The 20,912-nt window shown below is 36.3% G+C and overlaps 4 protein-coding genes across 10 annotated transcripts; 3 read left to right on the top strand and 1 right to left on the bottom strand.

Moving 5' to 3' along the window:
- Positions 1-267: 267 nt before the first annotated feature.
- Positions 268-14,445, bottom strand: LOC117788859 (ensconsin). 7 transcript variants are annotated; one of them, XM_034627774.1, is made up of 16 exons: positions 14,310-14,445; positions 13,421-13,474; positions 10,993-11,249; positions 10,783-10,922; positions 10,041-10,156; positions 9,332-9,530; positions 9,252-9,292; positions 8,219-8,359; positions 6,330-7,034; positions 4,902-5,081; positions 4,650-4,834; positions 3,334-4,200; positions 3,040-3,270; positions 2,563-2,972; positions 2,282-2,490; positions 268-754 (listed from the first exon to the last, which is right to left on the bottom strand). In XM_034627774.1, exons 1-16 carry the CDS (start codon positions 14,356-14,358, stop codon positions 738-740), a joined length of 3,801 nt encoding a protein of 1,266 aa, XP_034483665.1. In that variant the 5' UTR covers positions 14,359-14,445; the 3' UTR covers positions 268-737. The 7 variants fall into 7 exon arrangements, with proteins under 7 accessions (XP_034483665.1, XP_034483658.1, XP_034483661.1 ...); XM_034627767.1 differs by lacking the exons at positions 9,252-9,292; positions 9,332-9,530; XM_034627770.1 differs by lacking the exons at positions 9,252-9,292; positions 9,332-9,530 and having other exon boundaries at positions 6,738-7,034.
- Positions 14,446-14,605: 160 nt separating this feature from the next.
- Positions 14,606-15,788, top strand: LOC117788860 (replication factor C subunit 2). Its single transcript, XM_034627775.1, has 2 exons — positions 14,606-14,821; positions 14,881-15,788. Exons 1-2 carry the CDS (start codon positions 14,657-14,659, stop codon positions 15,709-15,711), a joined length of 996 nt encoding a protein of 331 aa, XP_034483666.1. The 5' UTR covers positions 14,606-14,656; the 3' UTR covers positions 15,712-15,788.
- A 265-nt stretch (positions 15,789-16,053) lies between these two features.
- Positions 16,054-19,049, top strand: LOC117788203 (ras-like protein 2). The gene is made up of 3 exons (XM_034626899.1): positions 16,054-16,233; positions 17,497-17,584; positions 18,073-19,049. The coding sequence occupies exons 1-3, from the start codon at positions 16,153-16,155 to the stop codon at positions 18,480-18,482; spliced, it is 579 nt and encodes a 192-aa protein (XP_034482790.1). The 5' UTR covers positions 16,054-16,152; the 3' UTR covers positions 18,483-19,049.
- A 1,141-nt stretch (positions 19,050-20,190) lies between these two features.
- On the top strand, positions 20,191-20,748 carry LOC117787477 (adipokinetic hormone). Its single transcript, XM_034626019.1, has 2 exons — positions 20,191-20,285; positions 20,338-20,748. The coding sequence occupies exons 1-2, from the start codon at positions 20,217-20,219 to the stop codon at positions 20,515-20,517; spliced, it is 249 nt and encodes an 82-aa protein (XP_034481910.1). The 5' UTR covers positions 20,191-20,216; the 3' UTR covers positions 20,518-20,748.
- The last annotated feature ends 164 nt before the right edge of the window (positions 20,749-20,912 follow it).

Below are 20,912 nucleotides of genomic sequence, written 5' to 3'. Positions count from 1 at the left end.
CTGGGCCCTCGAATCGTATTGTGTTCGCACAGAGACTTCTAGGGGTATATAGGCGGTATTCTAATTCTTTACTATTCTCTATATAATTTTCAATTATATACGCTGCGTCTCAAGTTCAAGTTAGACTCGTGTTTAATCGAAAAAAATTGCAAAACTTTTGAAGCGATTTTGTTGCTAGCATTAATTATAATTATATTCATAATTAAATTAGATCATATCGTATTTGAAACGCATATTGGATCATCATCATATTATTATTTCTCTTTCTTTTTTGATATATCGAATTGCTAGCCAATTATCAGGCTGATCATCATTATCATTATCAACATTTCTCATTGTTCTCTCTTTTAGTTTTTGTCTTAGTTCTTAACTAATATTACATGCACTCGCTTTTGCTTCTCATTCTCTTTCTCTTGCAGCTTTGCCTCCTCCTTCTTTATAATGCATACATTTAGTTATATATAGAGATATATATATTTATATAAATATCTGTATATTAGAGTGTATATAGTTTTTTATAAGCATTTTGTTTTCCTGTTTGTTAGTTTATCTCTAGTAACCATCATTTGTTGCATTCTTTTTGCACATTCTCCAACCACACATCCGCATCGCATCGCATTGTTGATCCTATCTCAAATCTATAAATAAATACTCCACACACATTTAGCTATATATCAGTTTTTTTTTGTAGACAGTTTCTCGACAAACAATCTGGTTTGGTTTCCTTCTCATCGGATTCACAGCAACGATATATCTAAAATAGAGGAAAACGATTGTAAAATAAGTATTAACAATATATTGAAATAAAATAAAATAAAATTATAAAATTAAGTTATGTCAGTTTGGAGTATTCAAAATTGTGTCAAGGAAAAATTTGGACAGTGATAACCAAAAAATTTAATTTTTTGTTTTAATACAACTTTGACGCAGAATCAAAATAGAGGCCAAATAATGATCAAAATGACATTCCGCATGAAAATCGGTCCAGTTTTGGCAAAGTTATGACTGTTTGAAATTTGAGATAAAGTGTCAAGGGGTAGGTATGGAAAAAATTCACAGTGATGACCAAAAAATGAAATTTTTTAAGCTAATAAAATTTTGATGCAGTATCAATTTAGAGGTGAAATATCGAACAAAGTGGTATTCCGCATGAAAATCGGATCAGTTTTGGCAAAGTTATGGCTGTTTGAAATTAGAGATAAAGTGTCAAGGGGTAGGTATGGAAAAAATTCACAGTGATGACCAAAAAATGAAATTTTTTAAGCTAGTAAAATTTTGATGCAGTATCAATTTAGAGGTCAAATAGAGAACAAAATGATATTCCGCATGAAAATCGGTCCAGTTTTAGCAAAGTTATGGCTGTTTGAAATTAGAGATAAAGTGTCAAGGGGTAAGTATGGAAAAAATTCACAGTGATGACCAAAAAATGAAATTTTTCAAGCTAGTAAAATTATGATGCAGTATCAATTTAGAGGTCAAATAATGAACAAAATGGTATTCCGCATGAAAATCGGTCCAGTTTTGGCAAAGTTATGGCTGTTTGAAATTTGAGATAAAGTGTCAAGGGGTAGGTATGGAAAAAATTCGCAGTGATGACCAAAAAATGAAATTTTTTAAGCTAGTAAAATTTTGACGCAGTATCAATTTAGAGGTCAAATAGAGAACAAAATGATATTCCGCATGAAAATCGGTCCAGTTTTAGCAAAGTTATGGCTGGGTTAAGTTATGGGTAAGTATGGAAAAAATTCACAGTGATGACCAAAAAATGAAATTTTTTAGGTTACTAAAATGTTGATGCAGAATAAATTTGGGGGCCAAATAATGATCTAAATGGTATTCCGCATGAAAATCGGTCCAGTTTTGGCAAAGTTATGGCTGTTTGAAATTATAGATAAAGTGTCAAGGGGTAGGTATGGAAAAAATTCACAGTGATGACCAAAAAATGAAATTTTTTAAGCTAATAAAATTTTGATGAAGTATCAATTTAGAGGTCAAATAATGAACAAAATGGTATTCCGCATGAAAATCGGTTAAGATTTGAAAGAGTTATGAAAAAGAAAAGATTTTGAAAAAGTGTTGAGAGAAAATAAACAATTCAAAAAAAAAATCATTATAATAGTTGCGCAATTTCAATCTCATAGAATTAATTACTAGGCTGTATTTCTTGTGCTATGATTATTTGTATTGTAGATTTTAGAAATCAGTTTCAAGCTTACACAACTTGGAAATGTATTTATGCAAATCTTAGTCACATTGAGATATATTTAAAGAGTATATATACCTTTATTCTCGTGACTATCAGCAGTGACTAGCGTGGTGGTTGCCGCTGTGCTGGTCAGCAAGCTGTTGTTGTTATTATTATTGTTATTGTTGTTGATGTGTAGATCATCTTGATGTTGTGACTCAATGCTCAGATCGATCAGCTGGGTGACGGTCGCTGGAACTGCAACTGGAACTGGAGTCACTGCATCCTGTAGCAGATTAATGTCACTGCAATTGGTGAGTAAACGATTAGTGTTCCAAACAACAACGATAATAACATTAAATGGCAGTTACACTCACTTTTTATTGTTAACATTCTCGATATGACCATTGCCATTGGCCAAGGCCACAGTTGGTGCAACGGGTCCCACAGCAACAGCTTCCACATGCAACAATTTGCCGTTGCTCACCTCAAATTGGTGCAAGTTCTTGGCATTCTCATCGATAATCATATTGGAGAAGCTATTAATCAGCGAATTCTCCTTGTCCAGCACCGATTGCTCATAAATGGCCTGATCTGAGACAGTTGTTGTTGTCACAACAGTTGTTGCCACACCTGTCACACTTGCCACAGCGGTTGCGGCAACATCAGTGCTGCTGCTGTTGCTGCTGTTGGGCGATCCTCCAGTTGAGTTGCTGTTGCTGTTGCTATTACTGCTATTGCTATCGCTTTCTTTGGCAGCCGACGCAATCTTGCCATCATTTGATTCCTGCAGTTGTTTAAAAAAAAAATAGTTTATTTGGAGTGTTTAGATTGGAGGTTTAATGGATTCTCACCTTGACGGGCGTGGCAGCAGCGCCTGCTTTGCGTGTACGCGACATTATTGCCTCGACCCGTTTGCGTCTCTCCTCGCGCTCCTTTTCCTCGCGCTTGAGACGCTCGGCAACTTCGATGCGCTGCTTTTCAGCCTCCTCCTTGGCCTTCTTTTCAGCCTCCTCGCGCTCAACACGCTGGCGTTCTTCATCCTCGCGCCTGCGTTGCTCCTCCTCCTGTTGCTGCTGTGCTTCCTAAAAATCACATGCGATTTATATTTTGATAGTTCGATGTATTATAAACAATATAGGTCCTACCTCGATAGCCTTGCGCAGACGCTCCTCCTCGCCGCGACGTTGTTCTTCGGCCAGACGTGTGGATTCCTCCTCAAACAGTCGCTGGCGTTCGGCTTCCTCCTCCTGGGCCTTGATCTCGGCCAGACGCTCGGCTTCGAGTCGTTGTCGCTCCAGTTCAGCCTGTCGTTCGGCCTCCTCGCGGGCCAGGCGTCGTCTTTCGGCTAATGCCGCCTTTGCTTCCTCCTCAGTTGTGATCTTCTTGGCAATCATCGATGCTGTCATCAAATCATTGCTTCCGCCATCGACCACGAGATTTGCCATTGTTGGCGGTGTCAGTTCACGCACCTCCGAGTTCTCCTTGCTGCCATTGCGGGATGTTGGTGCAGATGTCTTCTTCTGGCCACTAGCAGCGGTTTCTTGTGCAACCTGAGGCAGTTTCTCGTTGCCCTCGTCTGCCTTCTCCTCCACGCTGTAATTGGCAACTGTTGGTGCCACTTCAACTGTCTCTGGTTGCGTCTCAACATCCATTTGCAGCAGCTCCTGTTTCTGTTCCTGCTGCTGCACCTGCACCTGCTCCGTCTTCTCAGTGTTTAGCGCCTCTTTCTCCGCCTTGCTGACCGAGACCACTGCTGCTGTGGGCACTTCCGTGTTAAGCTGTTCCGGCTGCTCCTTGGCCACACCATTTGCCTTTGGCTCGGCAACAGGCGCTGCATTTGCTGCCGTTGTTGCCACTGTTGTGGTGGAGGTCACAATCATAGACGTGCTCATCGATGGAGGGCATTTACTTATCGACTCCTTGGCCAAACCATGTCGACTAATGCGCTCCGAGCTGGCGGTGCGGCTGGTCTGTGCCTTCGATGCGGAGGAAGCCTTGGGCAGCAGAGGTTCCTACAAAACAAACGGATTATTATAAGTGATTTGAACTTGAATTGATTTATAACATTGGCGTTTTACTATAGAACATTAGAGCAATAAAATACAATTTATTAAGCTACGAGTATGATTATTCCTTGGGTTTAATATTTCTTAAAAAATAATTATTATTAGGGACTGTAATCATTATAAGTTTAATTATAAAACTCAAGAAATAATCATTATTTATGATATTTATTATTTTACTTTTGAGCAAAAAAATAAAAATCAAGTAATAATCTATTATATAAAACTCAAGGAATATTCATTATTTTATGAGTTTTTTTTTTTGTTCAAAAATAATGATTATTTATTAAGTCAAATCATAAAAATCATTAATTTGAAGATTAATTTAGAGGAAAAACAACAACAACTCAAAGTTAATTAATATTTTGTGGTCTTAATATATTGATGCAATAATTTACCCGCTTCGATGGCGTCTTTTTCTCGGCGCTGCTGATGCGCGATGAACTGGAGGTGACAATCATTGAGGTGGACATTAGGTTCGGGGTTCGTTTGGGTGTCGTTTGTGCTGTAGACGTGGATGGCGAGGCGGCGGCATTTGTTGTCTTCACCGGCGGCTTCTGCTCCCTCTTTAGTTTGTTAATCTCTACAAAAATTTAAAAAATATAATTAGCAGGCAATTCATAGAGCTTGAAGTTAGATTTAAATCATACCCTCTAGGGACATGCCGGTGCCGGCAATGCTCGCTGGCCTTGGCTTGCGTGTTGCGGTCGCTGGACGCCTCGGTACAAGTCCCGATGTGGACAGCGTTGTGGATGTGGACATGGCGCTGCCTGGACGTGAGCCACTCAAATGTCCATGACCGCCAGGTGTCACATTGCCAGATCGCGAGCCTAAATTAGAGCAATAAATACAATTAAATTTGAGTTTAACACAAGTAAAGCAGTTGATGTTGTGCAGCAGATTTGGGTTTCATATATATTCTATATATAATATGAAACAGGTGAGAACCAAAAAAGATTTAAAGATTTGTGATATGTGACCGTCACCAAAAGAGTTTCGTCATTAGAATAAAACAAAAACAAATACAACCAAATGTAGAGGAAGAAGGATCTAAAAACACAGATTATAACCAAAAGATACCTGGACAAAGTTAAAAACAAAGAACCAACAAAAAGTTAACAAAGACAGAGAGACAAAGACAAAGCATAACCTATAGAGTGGGTGTGTGTGTGTGTGTGTGGGTGTTGTGCCTGTGTGTGTTGAAAAGTTGTGAAACGAGGTTAACCTCTATAATTATATATGAAACATGAAAAAGTTGAGATTGAAAACATACGAAGCAAACGAATACAAATGGCAATGCTCAGCACACAATATAAACCAATATAAATCTCTACCGAGCACCTTAATGATAACCGATCTGAGTTATATATAAATACATATACATAGTTATAGAGTTCTATTAAGGCTGCAAACCTTCTTGTTTTATTAAAAATGTCAAGAAATAAGAGTTCTTGGCAGATATTCAAATAATTTGTTTTGGAAAGTGGTTCACTATGATATAAAAGAATTGAGTTTGTTAAGAAATCTTTAGATCAGAAAACGTTATTAGAATTTTTTTAAATACGAATTTTTTAAGTATAGTGTTAAATTGATTTAAGACAACAATTTTTAGATATTTCAAGCAGCCTTGATATCTATATCTATAGTTATATATATGTACATATATATTTCAAATTGTTGCTCAGATGAACTGGAGTTTACTAGAGCTAAACAAGAGAGTCTTATATAGTGTGGCGTTTGTTCCAGGCTCAACTTGCGATGGGTCTTTCTTCGTATGTCTTCCCAAACTATATAAGTATGTGTATGTGTGTGGATGTTAGCCAATTATGTGAGTGTGTGGTTGTGTGTCGCATCAAATTGGAGCACTACGTAATGGGAGCAGAGTTTTACAGAGAAGTGGAAGAACTAAAGGCGAATGTCACCATATTATATTTCAATATGTATTTACAAAAGGGTTATGTGTGGTGAATTTTCTTCTGGTGTGTGGTGTAGTGTGGTGGTAATTTTTTTTGGAGTAGTTGTTGGGTTGCTCGTATGTTTATTGTTTTTTTTTTTGAGGGTTTTTTGATCGCACACACCTGCATTCACTAACAAACTAGAAGAGTTCATGAGCAACAATGAGTTTGGATCGAGATCGAGATAACGTTGGTGGTGGTGGTGGTTTTGTTGGTGGTGGTGGTAATTGTGTGGGTTAGTAGTAGTTGTATATTGTTGCTGGGCACGCCTAGTTGCATTCGCTGACGCTGTCGCATAGGATGCATTGTTGAGGGATGAGGCAAATGATGATTGAAGATATTTTTTAGTTGCGCTCGTTTGTAAGCCAAGATTCGATTGGCGTTGTTGTTGTTGTTGCTTATCATGTGGATTTATTGTGCCAATTTGCGACCAGGAATAACTAATCTGTGTCATGCTTTTACTGGAGTCACGTTGACCGTTACCCAATGGTCGAAAACTGGTCGAGATGCCGCCACCAAGTGAATACTTTCCACGCTCCCTTTGACCACCGCCAGCAGCCAGATGTGTCATGCTCCTGGACATTGCGCCAACCGCAGTGGATGTACCACTAGCACCACCGCTTGCACTGCCACCACGTCTGCCACGTGCAGCTGCTGCTCCGGATTGGATACGTCGACCGCTTATGCCGCCACCCAAAGAAGCCGTCTCATCCAACATCTCCAGTTCACGTTCACGTCGCTCCCGTTCCAGTACCGAGCGTACATGCTCACCATTGCGTCGGATTGGCTGAGCCAGTTGATCCAAGCGATTCATCGAATAGGCGCGTCCTGATTGTTGTTGTCGATGTCGTAGTTGTTGGTTGTTGTTGATATGTAAAGTGGAAAGTGGTTCAGAAAGTGTTCATGAATCAGAAACGAAATCAGAAACAGCAACATTGTTGTAGCTGTTGTTGTGGTTGTTTGTTGTGGTTTTTTGGTGGTGCTATTTGTGGTTCCTTATGCAGCTATTTACAGAAGACGTCACACTAATGGATACAACACTGCGCTACAAAATGAATTCGTGTGTACTTCTAATCAGAGATTAATACCAAAGTATTGTTATAAACAGTAAAATTCGTTATCATTTAGAAATGTAAAGTATCTGTAAATTCCATAAAGCGTAAAGCTTACAAGTTTTAAATTATAATTGATTAAATAATAAATTAATTTAAAAAAAATGTTTTATTTTATTATTAATAAATTTTGTTTCTTGGTATTTTTCTATATTTTGGCAACTAATTATTAACTCCTAATTTTTTTATAGATCAAAAATAAGATTTAAAATTCATTTTTATGATAAATATTAAGAAAAAGAATTTAGTTTTTAAGATATTCCATCAAAAGTTGGTATATATAAGATTTTATCCCTTATACAGCTAATTTAATTCAGGATTGTTAAACTTAAAAGCTGGTTAATACAGATATGCAAATTCATATGCATGTATTATAGTAAGTTAAGTAATTTTTTAAAATAACTCATCAAATAATGGAAGAAAAAAATTAAAAACTATCGAACCTGGTATTAATTTCTGATATTTTTTGTGCGTGTGAGTGTGTGTGTGTGAAGTTGTGGTTGTTAGGAGTGGTGCTACAAAATTGATAAAACTCATATGTCCAGCTGCTGCTCAAGAAAGTAACAAAGCAACAGGCAGAGAGAAAGACAAGGGAAGAGAGAGAGAGAGAATCGCACATAAATCCGCCTTCGTTTTATAATTTCACTGTCATCGTTGTCGTTGTTGTTGGGCTCAAAACCTACAAATGTCTGAACTGAACGAATGGATGAAAATAATGTTGTCATGATATCATGATGTAGATATACTTATGTAGATGATATAACATCGCATGAAGCTGCTTAAGGATGATGATGATGATAAAGTTTCTTGATGATAACAATTGTTGTTCGCATGGGTGGGAGAGAGAGTAGGCAGAAGGGGTGTGGCTGGGAATATAAGTGGAATTGGGTGCGATCTTACCTGGGGTTCTGGGCGTGGTGCTCAGTGAGCTGCGCGAACCGTAGTGCCCATCTCGGGGGCTGGGTATTGTCGGCATGAGGTCCGTTTTCCTGCGGTAAACGCTTCGGAACATAATGTTCTGTGATGTGTCAACGATATCTTCTGCAATTGTGGTTTTGGATATTTTTTTTTGGTTTGTTTGTTTTGGTATTGGATTGATCAAAAATATGTCTGGACTTTGTGACTTGGTTATTAAACTATTGCAAAATGTATCATCGATAAACCAAAAGCAACGGCTAAAGCAATTACCATGCCGAGAGAGAGAGTTGTATGTATAAAGAGGGGGAGAGAGAGAAAGCTACTAAAGTCGGGGAATAAAGAGTAGAAAAAATAAAGCTGTTGTGGGGGCCGCCGCTAGGGTGGAGGAATCATAAATTGGAGTCAGGCAAGTTAGGGCTGCACAATACCGATAAAAATAGCTGCAAAACTATCGATAATACAAACGATTAATTGTTAGCTATGGTAGTATTAAAAGCATTCCGATTAATCAAGGGGTCTTTTGCTATTAAGGTTAATTGTAGTAGTTTTAAATGCATTTCGATTGTGAGCTATGAAATATTTAATGCAATTATCGATAACTAACGAAAACTAATTGTTGTAGAAATATCGAAATATTGTTCGATGAGGGAGCATTTCAAATAATTAATACAATTGATAACGGTAAATCGATATACATTTATCGATATCATTATCGATTGTTTATATTTATAATACTTAAAAAATAATATTAAAAAATTTGATAACTTCAGATAATCGCCTTACTATCGATAGTTTCCATGCTCTACAGGGACCGATCTGATTGGTATTATTAGAGATCATGCAAACTGGGCGCATGCTTGGTTAGGGATTGAGCTTACAGCAAGAGCTTTTACAGAGGTTAAAGGGCAACAAACAATAATTCAATTTACTGAACAAAAATAAACAAGAAACAATATCAAGAGAATTATGGAGTAGTAGTAGAAGAAGACTAGAGAAGAAGAGTAGGAACCCTCACCCTTACGATATGAGTTATTGTTGTAGTTGTTGTTGTTGTTGCTGTTGTGGATAGCAGCTGTTGCAATATTATGTCTGTGCGCAGTTGTTGTTGTAGTTATTGGTGTTGTTGTTGTGGAAGTCAATTTTTGAGCGTTGGGCGTTCTACAATTAGACGCCGCTGGCCCATCAATATTGATCTCGCTGCCAGCGATCGAGAGGGAAAATCTCTTGGGCGGCTCATCATTTGAATAGCCCCAATTGAACACCTCATACATGGACGAAGATTTGCGCCGATGATCTGTATGTATTGGTTGAATAAATGGCCCGATTTTTTGTACAGAGATATAAAGATAATGATGATAAAATTAACAGAATAATCAAGAAGAAGAGGCAGGCAAACAGGCTCAAGATCGTGATAACATGATCATCTGTGCTTTTTTTTGTTTTTGTAAGTGATAAATCATATTGTTGCAAATCAAAAGAAAAAAAATAACAAGAAAAAAGAAAATGTGATTGCTTGTTCTTGTAGTTGTTGTTGGGAAATAGAGTACAGTTAAGTTAACACACAGCTGCAACAGTTCACAGTTACGTGGGAATTGGGTACATTTAGAGTACGTAATATATATATAGAGAGATATATACTACAACAAAACTGAGTCTAAAATAACATTAACTGCAAAATAAATATGTATTTAAGATTATGGGTGTCTGTGTCTGTGTGTGTTCTTTGTGTTTGGTGTATTGGTGTGTCAAGTGTTTTGTAGAAGAGGGCAGTTCGATCGCTTTCGAGTTGAACATTTAAACTCACCATCGTGTCTGTCCGTGGATGAGGAGGTACGCTTCTTAGCACCACTATCGGCAAGTTCACGCTCGGAACTTCGACGTGAGAGCGAGGCGCCCGCTACGTTCGATATGGATGTTGATCTGTAAATCAAAATATTGAGTGATTACCGATTTGCAACAAACAAGAAAGGAATTCTTAATACCATTACAGAATTCTTAAAAAAAAAACATTTGTTTCCTTAATTTCTTTAAAATTTCTGAAAAGCCTACAAAAATGGCATACAAGTTCAATCATGCCAATGACATCTATATGGTATAATGGTCGAATCTTAAGAAAATTTAGTCAGATCAAAAGACAATACCTAATATACATTACTGAAAAAATTGTTGAAATATCTCTATAATATACTCGATACTAAAGATTAATATTCTACTGATAGGTCCTATAAGAACTATGTAATATAGTAGTCCTATTTTATTAAGTTCGGTCGGAATGTATTAAATATTATTATATAAACAATTTGTGGGTTTGGTTAAGATATCTCAAGAAGCAACAAAATTTTTATTTAAATTTTTTAGAGTTTCGTTTTCAAATCATGATGATTCCGACCATATTTACTGTCAGCTTCCAAAAGACGGATCTGGACCTTGTTTACTTATTAATATATTCAAAGCTGAAAGGCTAATTTGCACAATAACTGATGTTTGCGAAATTCCCTCTGCAAGAGTATAATAATTTCCAATGGGAATATGGCCAAAACACATACCGTCGCTGACTCCAAAAGGTGCTGGGCGATACCAGGCCATAATCAGCCGGCACATCCAATAAACGTGGCGTTGATGAGCCAAAAGCAAAAGCAATTGAGTTTCTATCGCGTTTCTTTGTCTCTATTCGCGATTCTCGATCCTAATTTAAAAGATATAGAAAGAGAGAGTTGATTGACTAAGAAAATATTTGACTCTGTTGAATAACTCACCTGATTCTTTTTAAGAATATATTCACGTCGCTCCTTTTCGGCCTCAATAATGGCCTTTTTGCGCTCCTCAACCTGATGACGCTTCTCTGTATCCCGCACTCGCATCTCCTCAATGCGACGTCGTCGTTCCTCCTCCTTCTGTTCGCGATACTTTTGTGCCGCCTCCGCTTGAGCTCGCAGCTCCTCGATCTTTCTTTGTCGCTCCTCATTTTGTCGATCTCGCGCATATTTCAGTTTCTCCTCTCGATCTTTGGACACTGTGAAAGCAATAGATATTGGTAAATAAGGAGTAAGGTGGGGTGTGGTTTTCTACATTTCATATTTCACAGGTAACTGCAAGTTTTAATCATCAACTTTTGCTACCTGTAGACGAAATCAATAAAGCTCCAGCTTTATTTAACACTCTCTTTGAGCATACAGTATGTCAAGTAGTTGTTTGAACAGAGAAAAAATGGCATACAGATTTTTGAAAATAATTTAACGCAATAAATGTGATTATTTTAAACTATTTATATTATATTATTTTATATTTTATATTATATTATACCATAAAATGTATATAATATGAGTATAAAAAAAAATTAAAAGAAACGAGGAAATGATAAAAATTATTTTATTCAAAAGAATAAACCTTTTCTTATATTTGCATTTTTAATCTTTTTTATAACAATTGCTGAGGGAATATCTGAATTTATACCTTGTCCAAAAATGTTCATGAAAAATTAATGAAAGCGTTAGATAATTTTGTTTTATAAATATAAATATCACATATGTCATATGGTTCCTAGAACTTAAGATACAGAAAAATAATCAATGTAATTATTTTTTACAAAATAAAATTAAAATAGAGATACATTTTACTTTGTCAAAAGAAGTACTTGACTTACTGTATGCTTTTATATTTTTTTTTGCCATTTGCCGGCGACTTTTACAGCCGACTGACGTCATCGACCGTTGTGTGGCGCACTATGTATGTATATGGGTCAATTGACAACAAACTACAATAACAATGCATACTCATACTCATACACACAAACACACACTCATACACAGGTCGCCCCCAGATGCGCAAATAAGGCAAAAGAAAAATGTAAGCGCACAATTTTATTAAAATGACATTGGTGCGCCGTGCAAAAAAAAAAAACTGAATAAAAAATACAGAAGCAACAATAAAAAGCATAGAATATTAAACAATCGACCAAGTCAAATGTTGGTCAACTTTCTGCGCATTCATTGTAATCGGCAATCGAAAGCGACGCTATCGTTATAGAGTCGTTATCGTTGTAGTGTTAGTTATGGAATTTAATGACGTCATGACGCTGTTCAACAAAGCAGCAAACTGAAAACAGCTAATGCTGCAACCTGCAACTTGCAACCTGCAACAACAGACACAACACAACTGTCACTGATTCATGGCCAATCTATTATTTTTTCAGATGGAAATTTATCATCAAACAAGGTCGCATACATAAATTGGATATGTAATAGAGAATACTGAGATAAGAAGCGAGTTTCTTATCAGTTGTTGGTGTTACAGTGTTGATCATGCGACGACAGGTGGAATAACACAGGTGGAAGCGGAAGATGAAGAAGAATGTCAACTACCTTGAGCATTCGCATCTCTCAGATTGTTGTTAAGGTCGCCCACCTGAGTGCAGTTTGTGTAGGCAGCGACTGAGACAGTGACAGAGGCAGCAGCATTAACTTTGGCAGAAGAATGTGAATGCGTTGAGATCTTTAGACCCTGTACCTCAAAACTACAAAGGATCTATTAAGTTTGACAACAGTTACAGAAAGAAGAAGTAACATGTTCTAAATCAGCGTCACTAAACAATTATTTAATTTAGTTAGTTAAATAATTAATAGAGATAAAAATATCAATATTTAAAAGAAAAAAATCCCAACTACATATTTTGTACTTGTATTTTAAAATTCCAGCTTAATATTTAGAGTAGATAAAAATTTAAACAACATATTTAGTGGTAGGAAAAGTCTTAAATAGTCTTAATATTAAAAAAATGAGAGAATTGCTAATTCTTTAAAATTTAATTATGTTAATTCTAAAAAAGTAATTACTTGAGCATTTTAAGAGCTATGACCATAAGTATTTTAAGATCGATATGTCTTATAAATTGTATTTGAATCAAATAAAATACTCGAAAGTTACATTAGAAACAATTTTATGAAGTGTAGAACCAAATGAAGAAGATGAAGATAACGTTTCAGTGATTTGAATAATGTATAAGTTTTTTACAGGGTCTCTCACAGTCGGGCTCGCTCGACTAGTTTGAGATTTTGTTTGGCAGTAAGAGCGTGCAAAAGTCGTCTATGCCAACTTTTATATAACATACAAACGCACACACACATACAGATAAAACTATAAAAATGCCTTTTATTTTTGTTTTTATATTTATTTCTTGTGCTTTACCTTTTCGTTCTGCGCTTCCCTCTCGGCTCTCGGGTCGTTTGGGTATGTTTTCCACTGAAAGTAAATAAAGTGCAAGTCAATATAAACATTCAAGTTTTCCAGTTTTCTAGTTTGCTGTGTTTTCGTTTCGTAAGAAAGAAAAATAGAAACGTGCTTGTTAACTGCAATAAGTTATCCACCAATTTTTGCTTTAATAAACACTCACTGCAATAATTAATCAAACACAAAAAAAGGCCAAAAATGAAAGGAATATCAATAATGAGTCGGATGAGAAAATAAAATCAATCGGCTTCTGTTTTGCACTTGTGTAGGGCAAGGAAAAGAAAATGAGAAAAAACACGCATTTTACTCAATCGGCTGACGACGATAGAGAGCGACGACAGGGCGGGCGAGAGGGGGTAAGCATGACCAAACACACACAAACAAAAATGTTCAGCTGCAGCGCAGCTGCTGTCTCACGATGACTGTGAACGGCGGTGACGGCAGCAGCAGCAGCAGCGAAAATGCTTTTCCTCTGGAAACTTTGAACGCATTTATTTATAACTCAAAACTCCGGTTGACGTTTTGGTGGGGAAAGGAATCCAAAAACATCGAGCACACAGTAGAACTCAAACACACACGGGGGCAAATTTCACCCGATATGAAGGCAAAAACACTTCTTCTGGCTTCTTCTTCTTCTTTTTTCTCATCGTTCGCTGCTGCTGCTTTTGAGTGTGAGTCGCCGTCGTTGTCGTTGTCTTGGTCGCTCACTCTGCCCAATCGACCAATAATTTTTGGGGCTTGTTAAACTCATTGTTACACGTATTGATGGATACTTTTTTGCACTTGTCATTGACGCGCACGATTGCTAGTTGAATTTGTGGGGGCATTATATGTTTTTAATGCATACCTGCTGGTTCATTCGAATAATTTTCTTGCTGGCCCTCAAAACTCGCCATATTCTCACTTTATTTTTTTCTACATCTACACTTATCGATACCGGGCATACAACTGTCATCGGCATCGACGTCAGCTACTCGATAATGTTTGCTCGATATTACGATTAAAGCATCGATATGTAACGATTTGCTGCATAACAAAAAGCTGACTGCTATAAGTAGCTTAAAAATACCAAAACACTGAGAAGGTCTGCAACTATCGCACAAAAGTAAATTTGATATATTGTACTGCAGCCCTAGTAATCATCCCGCGTTTTATGCATGCAAACGCCAAATAAACTTAAATTAAATTAAAATCATGCCGGAAGAGCCAGAAGTTGTGGTTGTGGATAAACGCAACAATTTGCCCTGGATTGAGAAATACAGACCAGTCAAGTTTGAGGAAATTGTGGGCAATGAGGATACTGTGGCGCGCTTATCTGTTTTCTCCACACAGGGAAATTCACCCAATATTATTATTGCGGTAAGGGAATGGAATAATTGAAAAGATAAATTAATTGAAGTGATTTAATGGTATGACAGGGACCACCTGGTGTGGGCAAGACGACAACAATTCAGTGCTTGGCCCGCATATTGCTGGGGGAGAGTTACAAGGATGCGGTGCTGGAATTAAACGCCTCCAATGAGCGTGGAATTGATGTGGTTCGCAACAAGATCAAGATGTTTGCCCAGCAGAAAGTAACGCTGCCCCGCGGCAGGCATAAGATTGTCATCCTGGACGAGGCGGACAGCATGACGGAGGGTGCACAGCAATCTCTGCGTCGTACCATGGAAATCTACAGCAATACGACAAGATTTGCACTCGCCTGTAATACGAGCGAGAAGATCATTGAACCAATACAATCGCGTTGTGCCATGCTGCGATTCACCAAGCTGTCGGATGCCCAGGTGTTGGCCAAGTTAATCGAAGTGTGTCAGCTGGAGCAGCTCAAGTATGAGGAGGATGGACTGGAGGCGATCGTATTTACGGCCCAAGGTGACATGCGACAGGCACTCAACAATCTGCAGTCGACGGCACAGGGATTTGGTGATATAACGGGCACAAATGTGTTCAAGGTGTGCGATGAACCGCATCCCATGCTGCTCCAGGACATGCTGCAGCATTGTGCCGCCAATGACATCCACAAGGCATACAAGATATTAGCCAAACTGTGGCGCCTTGGCTATGCACCTGAGGATATTATTGGCAACATATTTCGTGTCTGCAAACGCCTGAATGTCGATGAGCAAATGAAGTTGAACTTTATTCGAGAGATTGGCATTACACACATGAAGATTGTGGACGGTTGTAATTCCCTTCTGCAGCTAACTAGCTTGCTGGCTCGGCTTTGCATGGTCGCTGAGTCTCATTAGCAGTCGCATTTCCCATTAAAACTAACTCATTTTAATTTTAAGCTCACACATTTTAAATAAATGCAAAATACACTTTATTTGATCTTCAATTAATGTTTGAAAGTTGCGCCAGTCGTGCGATAGTTGTAGAATATATCGATGATTTGAAAACAGCATAAACGATAATAGTTTCTTGTCTACAAAAATAAAATGAAGTGGCTGCAAAGGTAAAAACAACGTTTAAAAATATTACACAATTATACTAAATAATATCGTGGTATATAAAAAATATTGCCAAAATTTATCGATATCTACTTAATCAACAACCCTACTCTAGCCGATATGTTATTGCTTATCGTTAAATCGATTATGCTGATACATTGGTGTATTTTCTAGTTGAATTTTTTTCGCGGACGGCATAAGAATAAAATAAGAAATAATTAAACGACAGCCAGGCATAAAATGCAGATGCAAACGTACAAATTGGTGGTCGTCGGTGGCGGCGGCGTTGGAAAGTCCGCAATAACGATACAATTCATACAGGTGAGAAGGAAGAAGAGAGAGAACAGAGAATCAGGAATAAGCTGGTGACGTCGTCGTTGTCGCTGTCGGAAAACCAAAAGTGCTGAGCATTTGTGATATTGTGATTTTGGAGTCGCAACAAATACACAAAAAAAAACAGTGACTTTTATCTGTGACACAGATAAACATGCAATACATATGTACTTATGTAGATATGCGAATGTCAAAGTAGCTCATCACTATGAGAGCATAGTAGTGTGGAAGAGAGGGGAGGGGAACGTAACAAGTGGGCTGGAGCATTGTTTTGGCAAAAGCAACAAGCGAAAGAGTGAACTAGTTGATGTATTTGGAAATACATACATTGTATGTATGTATGCATATGTGTGTGCTACATATTTTCAAGCATAGATCATCTTCACTAAAAGCTGCAGCGAAATCAACACACACACACACATACAAATGTAAATTGAATTTTACGGCGAATATGAGCATGGTTATAGGGCGGTTCCCCATGGAGCACCTTAAATTGGAGTTGCGGTTTCTTTATATGGCTCTGTGTGTGTGTGTGTGTGTGTGTGTGTATGGAGCTGAGGTCGGATCGTTCGTCATGGTCACGACCACGGTCTCTTTGTCCGTCCGTTCGTCTGTCCGTCCGTCGCTACCATTCAGAATATGTGTGTTTCAATGCGCGGCGGCCGTTGCCATTTATTTATAGTTATTTGCGTCATCTACATCTCCTCCTCCTTCTTCTCCCATGCCACATCCATTCATATGTATATTTACACACACATTTATACATACAGTTGGTTAAAAAAGTCTCTGAACAAAATCAAAAATTTACAAAGTTCTAAAAACATAATTGCAAAATAACAAAATAACAAATTTAAATATCATTTAATAATATTGTTCAATTTGTTAAATATAATTTTTTTTATGGCTTTTTATATTAATCCTTTTTAAAGCAAAGAAACAAAATAATGTTTATTGAATTTAGTTTTATTTTTACTAATTTTGACTTTATCCACATACTTTCTTCTTCAACTGTATGTACAAATGTACACTGTGTACACACACATTTGTTTTATATGCAACGATTTTGATCTAGATATAGAGTCTAGTAGATTTGTTTTTGTTCTTGTTCTTGTTGTTTTTGTTGTTTTAGCTTAAGATGATAAAAGTGGCGTCGCTGTGTGTAAACAAATCAAAAAGAGATCCACAAACACTTTGGGATAACTAAGAAAACAGAATGAATTTACATTTTTGGTTTTTCCTTTTAAATTTCAGAGCTATTTCGTGACGGATTATGATCCAACCATCGAGGACTCCTATACAAAACAATGTGTCATAGATGATGTGCCAGCCAAACTGGACAGTGAGTAGTAACTGCGATTTTTATATACAGTTGGTCAAGTAATTGTTTTATAAAACAGAAAACAAATCACATATTTAAAAAAAAAATTATTTAATTATAGTTGCTATAATTTTTTTTAAGTCAGTTAAAAAAAATAATTAAGATTTATTGAGTTAAATTTTAAAAAATTTCTTAAGTACGCAAATTTGTATTTGTTTATTTATGGTTGACAAAAGTTTTAAAACTTTTGAAACGTAAATTTCAGTCCATATTAACATAATAAAATATAAAGATAATTTTAATATTTATCAAAAGGAAAACAATTGTCCAAAATTCTGGGAGTATTCAAATATTATTATATATTTGATTAAACATTTTTCATTTAATGATACAAATTTTAAATAAAAAAATAAAAATTATGATTTATTTTGTCAAAACAATTACTGAAACAACTGTGAAATATATAAATATATTCAAATGTTTATTAATCAATCATTCCTCTTACTTAGTACTGGATACGGCCGGACAGGAGGAGTTCAGTGCAATGCGGGAGCAGTATATGCGTTCGGGCGAGGGATTTCTGTTAGTGTTCTCCCTGAATGATCATTCCAGCTTCGATGAGATACCAAAGTTTCAGCGACAAATCTTGCGTGTCAAGGATCGCGATGAGTTCCCCATGCTGATGGTGGGCAACAAATGCGATTTGGAGCATCAGCGTCAGGTGTCGCTGGAGGAGGCGCAAAATACCAGCAGAAATCTAATGATACCCTATATCGAATGCAGTGCCAAGTTGCGTGTCAATGTCGATCAGGCGTTCCATGAATTGGTACGCATTGTGCGTAAATTTCAAATAGCCGAGAGACCCTACATCGAGGAGGGTTACAAGAAGAAGGGCAAGAAGAAGTGCTGTCTGATGTAAGCAGCAGCAGCTTGTTGAATCTCCTGGCGATCAACAACAACAACACCAATAATAATTGGAGAATATGAATGTAACGAGTATAACACCAAATTTTAATTAATATGTAATACTGCGCCACGACTGAGATATAGATATTCGATCAAGATCAATCCATAATCCCAGAAACATAATGCATTTTATACCTGCCCGCCCAGTAGTAGCATCAACGAATCGAATCGAATCTAATCAGTTGCAGTGCCACGCCCAGCTCGCCAGTTAACTAACTAACAAATTAAGCAAAATGAAACTCAAGTAAACAATGTCCTTGCGTTCCCAGAGAGCACATATAAAAACATACATACATACATAAACATTTATAAATACATGCATACATACATACATAGGAACAAACAAACATATATATATTTTTGTAATATTATTTGTTGATCAAACGGCAACAATTAAGGACAAAATGTTTTATTATTATGTGTATTATGGTTAAAAGTTGTGAAATTTAATAGAAATTGTGTGCGAAAAGCGATTTGTTTAATGCGATTAAATCAAATGAAATGAAATGTAATGAAATTATATTAAATTATCAAATGCAATGCAATAATTGAGCCAAGTTTGTCATACGTTGGAATGTTTGTTTTTGATTAAGCCAAAAGTAATGTGTTATTGTAATTTGTATTGTTATTTACTACTAATATATATAAACAATTACATAATTATATATGCATAAAATATATCTATATGTATATAATGCTTATAATTCAATTTTGTTATCAATGATTGTGTTGTGTTTAATTAATAACAAATTGAGTGCCTCGTTCTCGTTGCATTTAGTCAGCGCATTGATAACAACAACTACAGCAGCAACAACAACAACAACAAAACAATTAACACAACATGTTTTGTCAATAATTAAGAATTGATATTTGTAAACGATACAAAAACGCACAATACAATAATAATTGTAAATCTCTTAAATTTATTCTATGTTTTTTATACAAATTGTGTATTTTTACATAATTATTTTTATTATCGTATATGAAACGAAAGTGTTTATTACATTAAATATTATGTATTCTTGTTTTAACTCGACACCTGCTTCATTTAACGAGCCTTTATTAATTTATATAATATATTTATATATACTTATATATATATTTAATACAAAATATATGCGCAATTCTAATAAAATACATACAAATCAAAATGCTTCCAAAAATTATTGTTATATATTTAATTTTTATAACCGTTTCAGAGAAAAGATATGACACTTTGACTGTAGTTTTTTTTTTCACAGATAGATCTATGCAAGGAAATAAGGGAACGTTACTAATTAGAAACCAACGAACACACGAATTTAGATTATTTTGGAGTGAAACTTATACTTTAACTCCGAAAAATCAAATCTCAAGTTGGGTTTATATACTCGTAATTAAATTTGATATCAAGAGTTAGTTAAATGTACAAATTTGGGATTAAAGTTCTTGGAAAACAGTAAAGTAAATTTTTAAAAATTTTCGAAAAATATTTATTTTGACTTAAAGTTTTATATTAAAGCTACAATTGATTTGCTTGTTTTATTCTGACGTCAGAGAGCAACAGATTGCGTCTGTTGTCTTATTCCGAAGCATCCTTAGAAGTGCCAAATTAATTGAACCGAATGTGGCATCGTGTGGCATGTGGCAAGTATGTAACTTGGGTATAAAAGCAGCAGCAGCCACTGCAAAATCCACAGAAGACATCATGAATCCCAAGCGTGAAGTCCTTATTGCAACCGTGCTCGTCTTCCTGTTGGCCTGCGTGGAATGCCAAGTAAGTTTCCCAAAGAATCTCTCAACATTTTAATATTTTAATAAATTCGCAGTTAACATTCTCACCGGACTGGGGAAAGCGATCGGTGGGCGGGGCTGGAGTGACCGGAGCAAGCAGCTTCTTTGAGTCGCAGCAGGGAAATTGCAAGACATCCAATGAGATGTTGTTGGAGATCTTTCGATTTGTACAATCCCAGGCACAACTATTTCTGGACTGCAAGCACAGGGAATAGACAACGAGAACTCAATTAGGCGAACCAATCTACCAATATGATTATAATGTATATGCTCTATATAGTAATTATTCACTGTATATTTGTATATTGTATGTTCGAGTACACGAGGTAGTCGTAGTCGGCATTTAGATTTAGAGGAGTTTTCCGTTTCGTTTCTCTCAGTGTAACAACTTAACTATGTGCCTAAGAACCCAAGTCAATAAATAAGCGCATCCGAAAATTATAAAACTTTTGTTTCGAATCTTTCTAAAAATTTTAAATATTAGATTAATTCTTTAATCTTTTCATTTTTAATTTCAAACTTTTCGTAAAAATTCTTTAAAATTTAAAGTTTAATCATTCCTAATTCATTCCTATATTTTATTTTTAATTTTTACTAACTTCCATCCCTT

Source organism: Drosophila innubila, assembly GCF_004354385.1.
Source record: "Drosophila innubila isolate TH190305 chromosome 3L unlocalized genomic scaffold, UK_Dinn_1.0 0_D_3L, whole genome shotgun sequence".
In the NCBI taxonomy this organism is placed as follows: Eukaryota; Metazoa; Arthropoda; class Insecta; order Diptera; family Drosophilidae; genus Drosophila; species Drosophila innubila.
Note: the sequence above shows the minus strand (reverse complement) of the source record. Positions and strands in the feature narration are given on the sequence as shown.

Bases quoted from the DNA above. Each gene is read 5' to 3' on its own strand.
- LOC117788859 (XM_034627774.1), bottom strand. From the start codon at position 14,358: ATGGCGAGTTTTGAGGGCCAGCAAGAAAATTATTCGAATGAACCAGCA. The intron at 9,293-9,331 runs GCACAGACATAA...TATCCACAACAG, and splicing joins ATAACTACAACAACAACTGC to CAACAACAACAACAACTACA. The intron at 8,360-9,251 runs GTGAGGGTTCCT...CCACAATTGCAG, and splicing joins CAATAACTCATATCGTAAGG to AAGATATCGTTGACACATCA.
- LOC117788860 (XM_034627775.1), top strand. From the start codon at position 14,657: ATGCCGGAAGAGCCAGAAGTTGTGGTTGTGGATAAACGCAACAATTTG. The intron at 14,822-14,880 runs GTAAGGGAATGG...ATGGTATGACAG, and splicing joins CACCCAATATTATTATTGCG to GGACCACCTGGTGTGGGCAA.
- LOC117788203 (XM_034626899.1), top strand. From the start codon at position 16,153: ATGCAGATGCAAACGTACAAATTGGTGGTCGTCGGTGGCGGCGGCGTT. The intron at 16,234-17,496 runs GTGAGAAGGAAG...TTTAAATTTCAG, and splicing joins TAACGATACAATTCATACAG to AGCTATTTCGTGACGGATTA. The intron at 17,585-18,072 runs GTGAGTAGTAAC...CCTCTTACTTAG, and splicing joins TGTGCCAGCCAAACTGGACA to TACTGGATACGGCCGGACAG.
- LOC117787477 (XM_034626019.1), top strand. From the start codon at position 20,217: ATGAATCCCAAGCGTGAAGTCCTTATTGCAACCGTGCTCGTCTTCCTG. The intron at 20,286-20,337 runs GTAAGTTTCCCA...ATAAATTCGCAG, and splicing joins TGGCCTGCGTGGAATGCCAA to TTAACATTCTCACCGGACTG.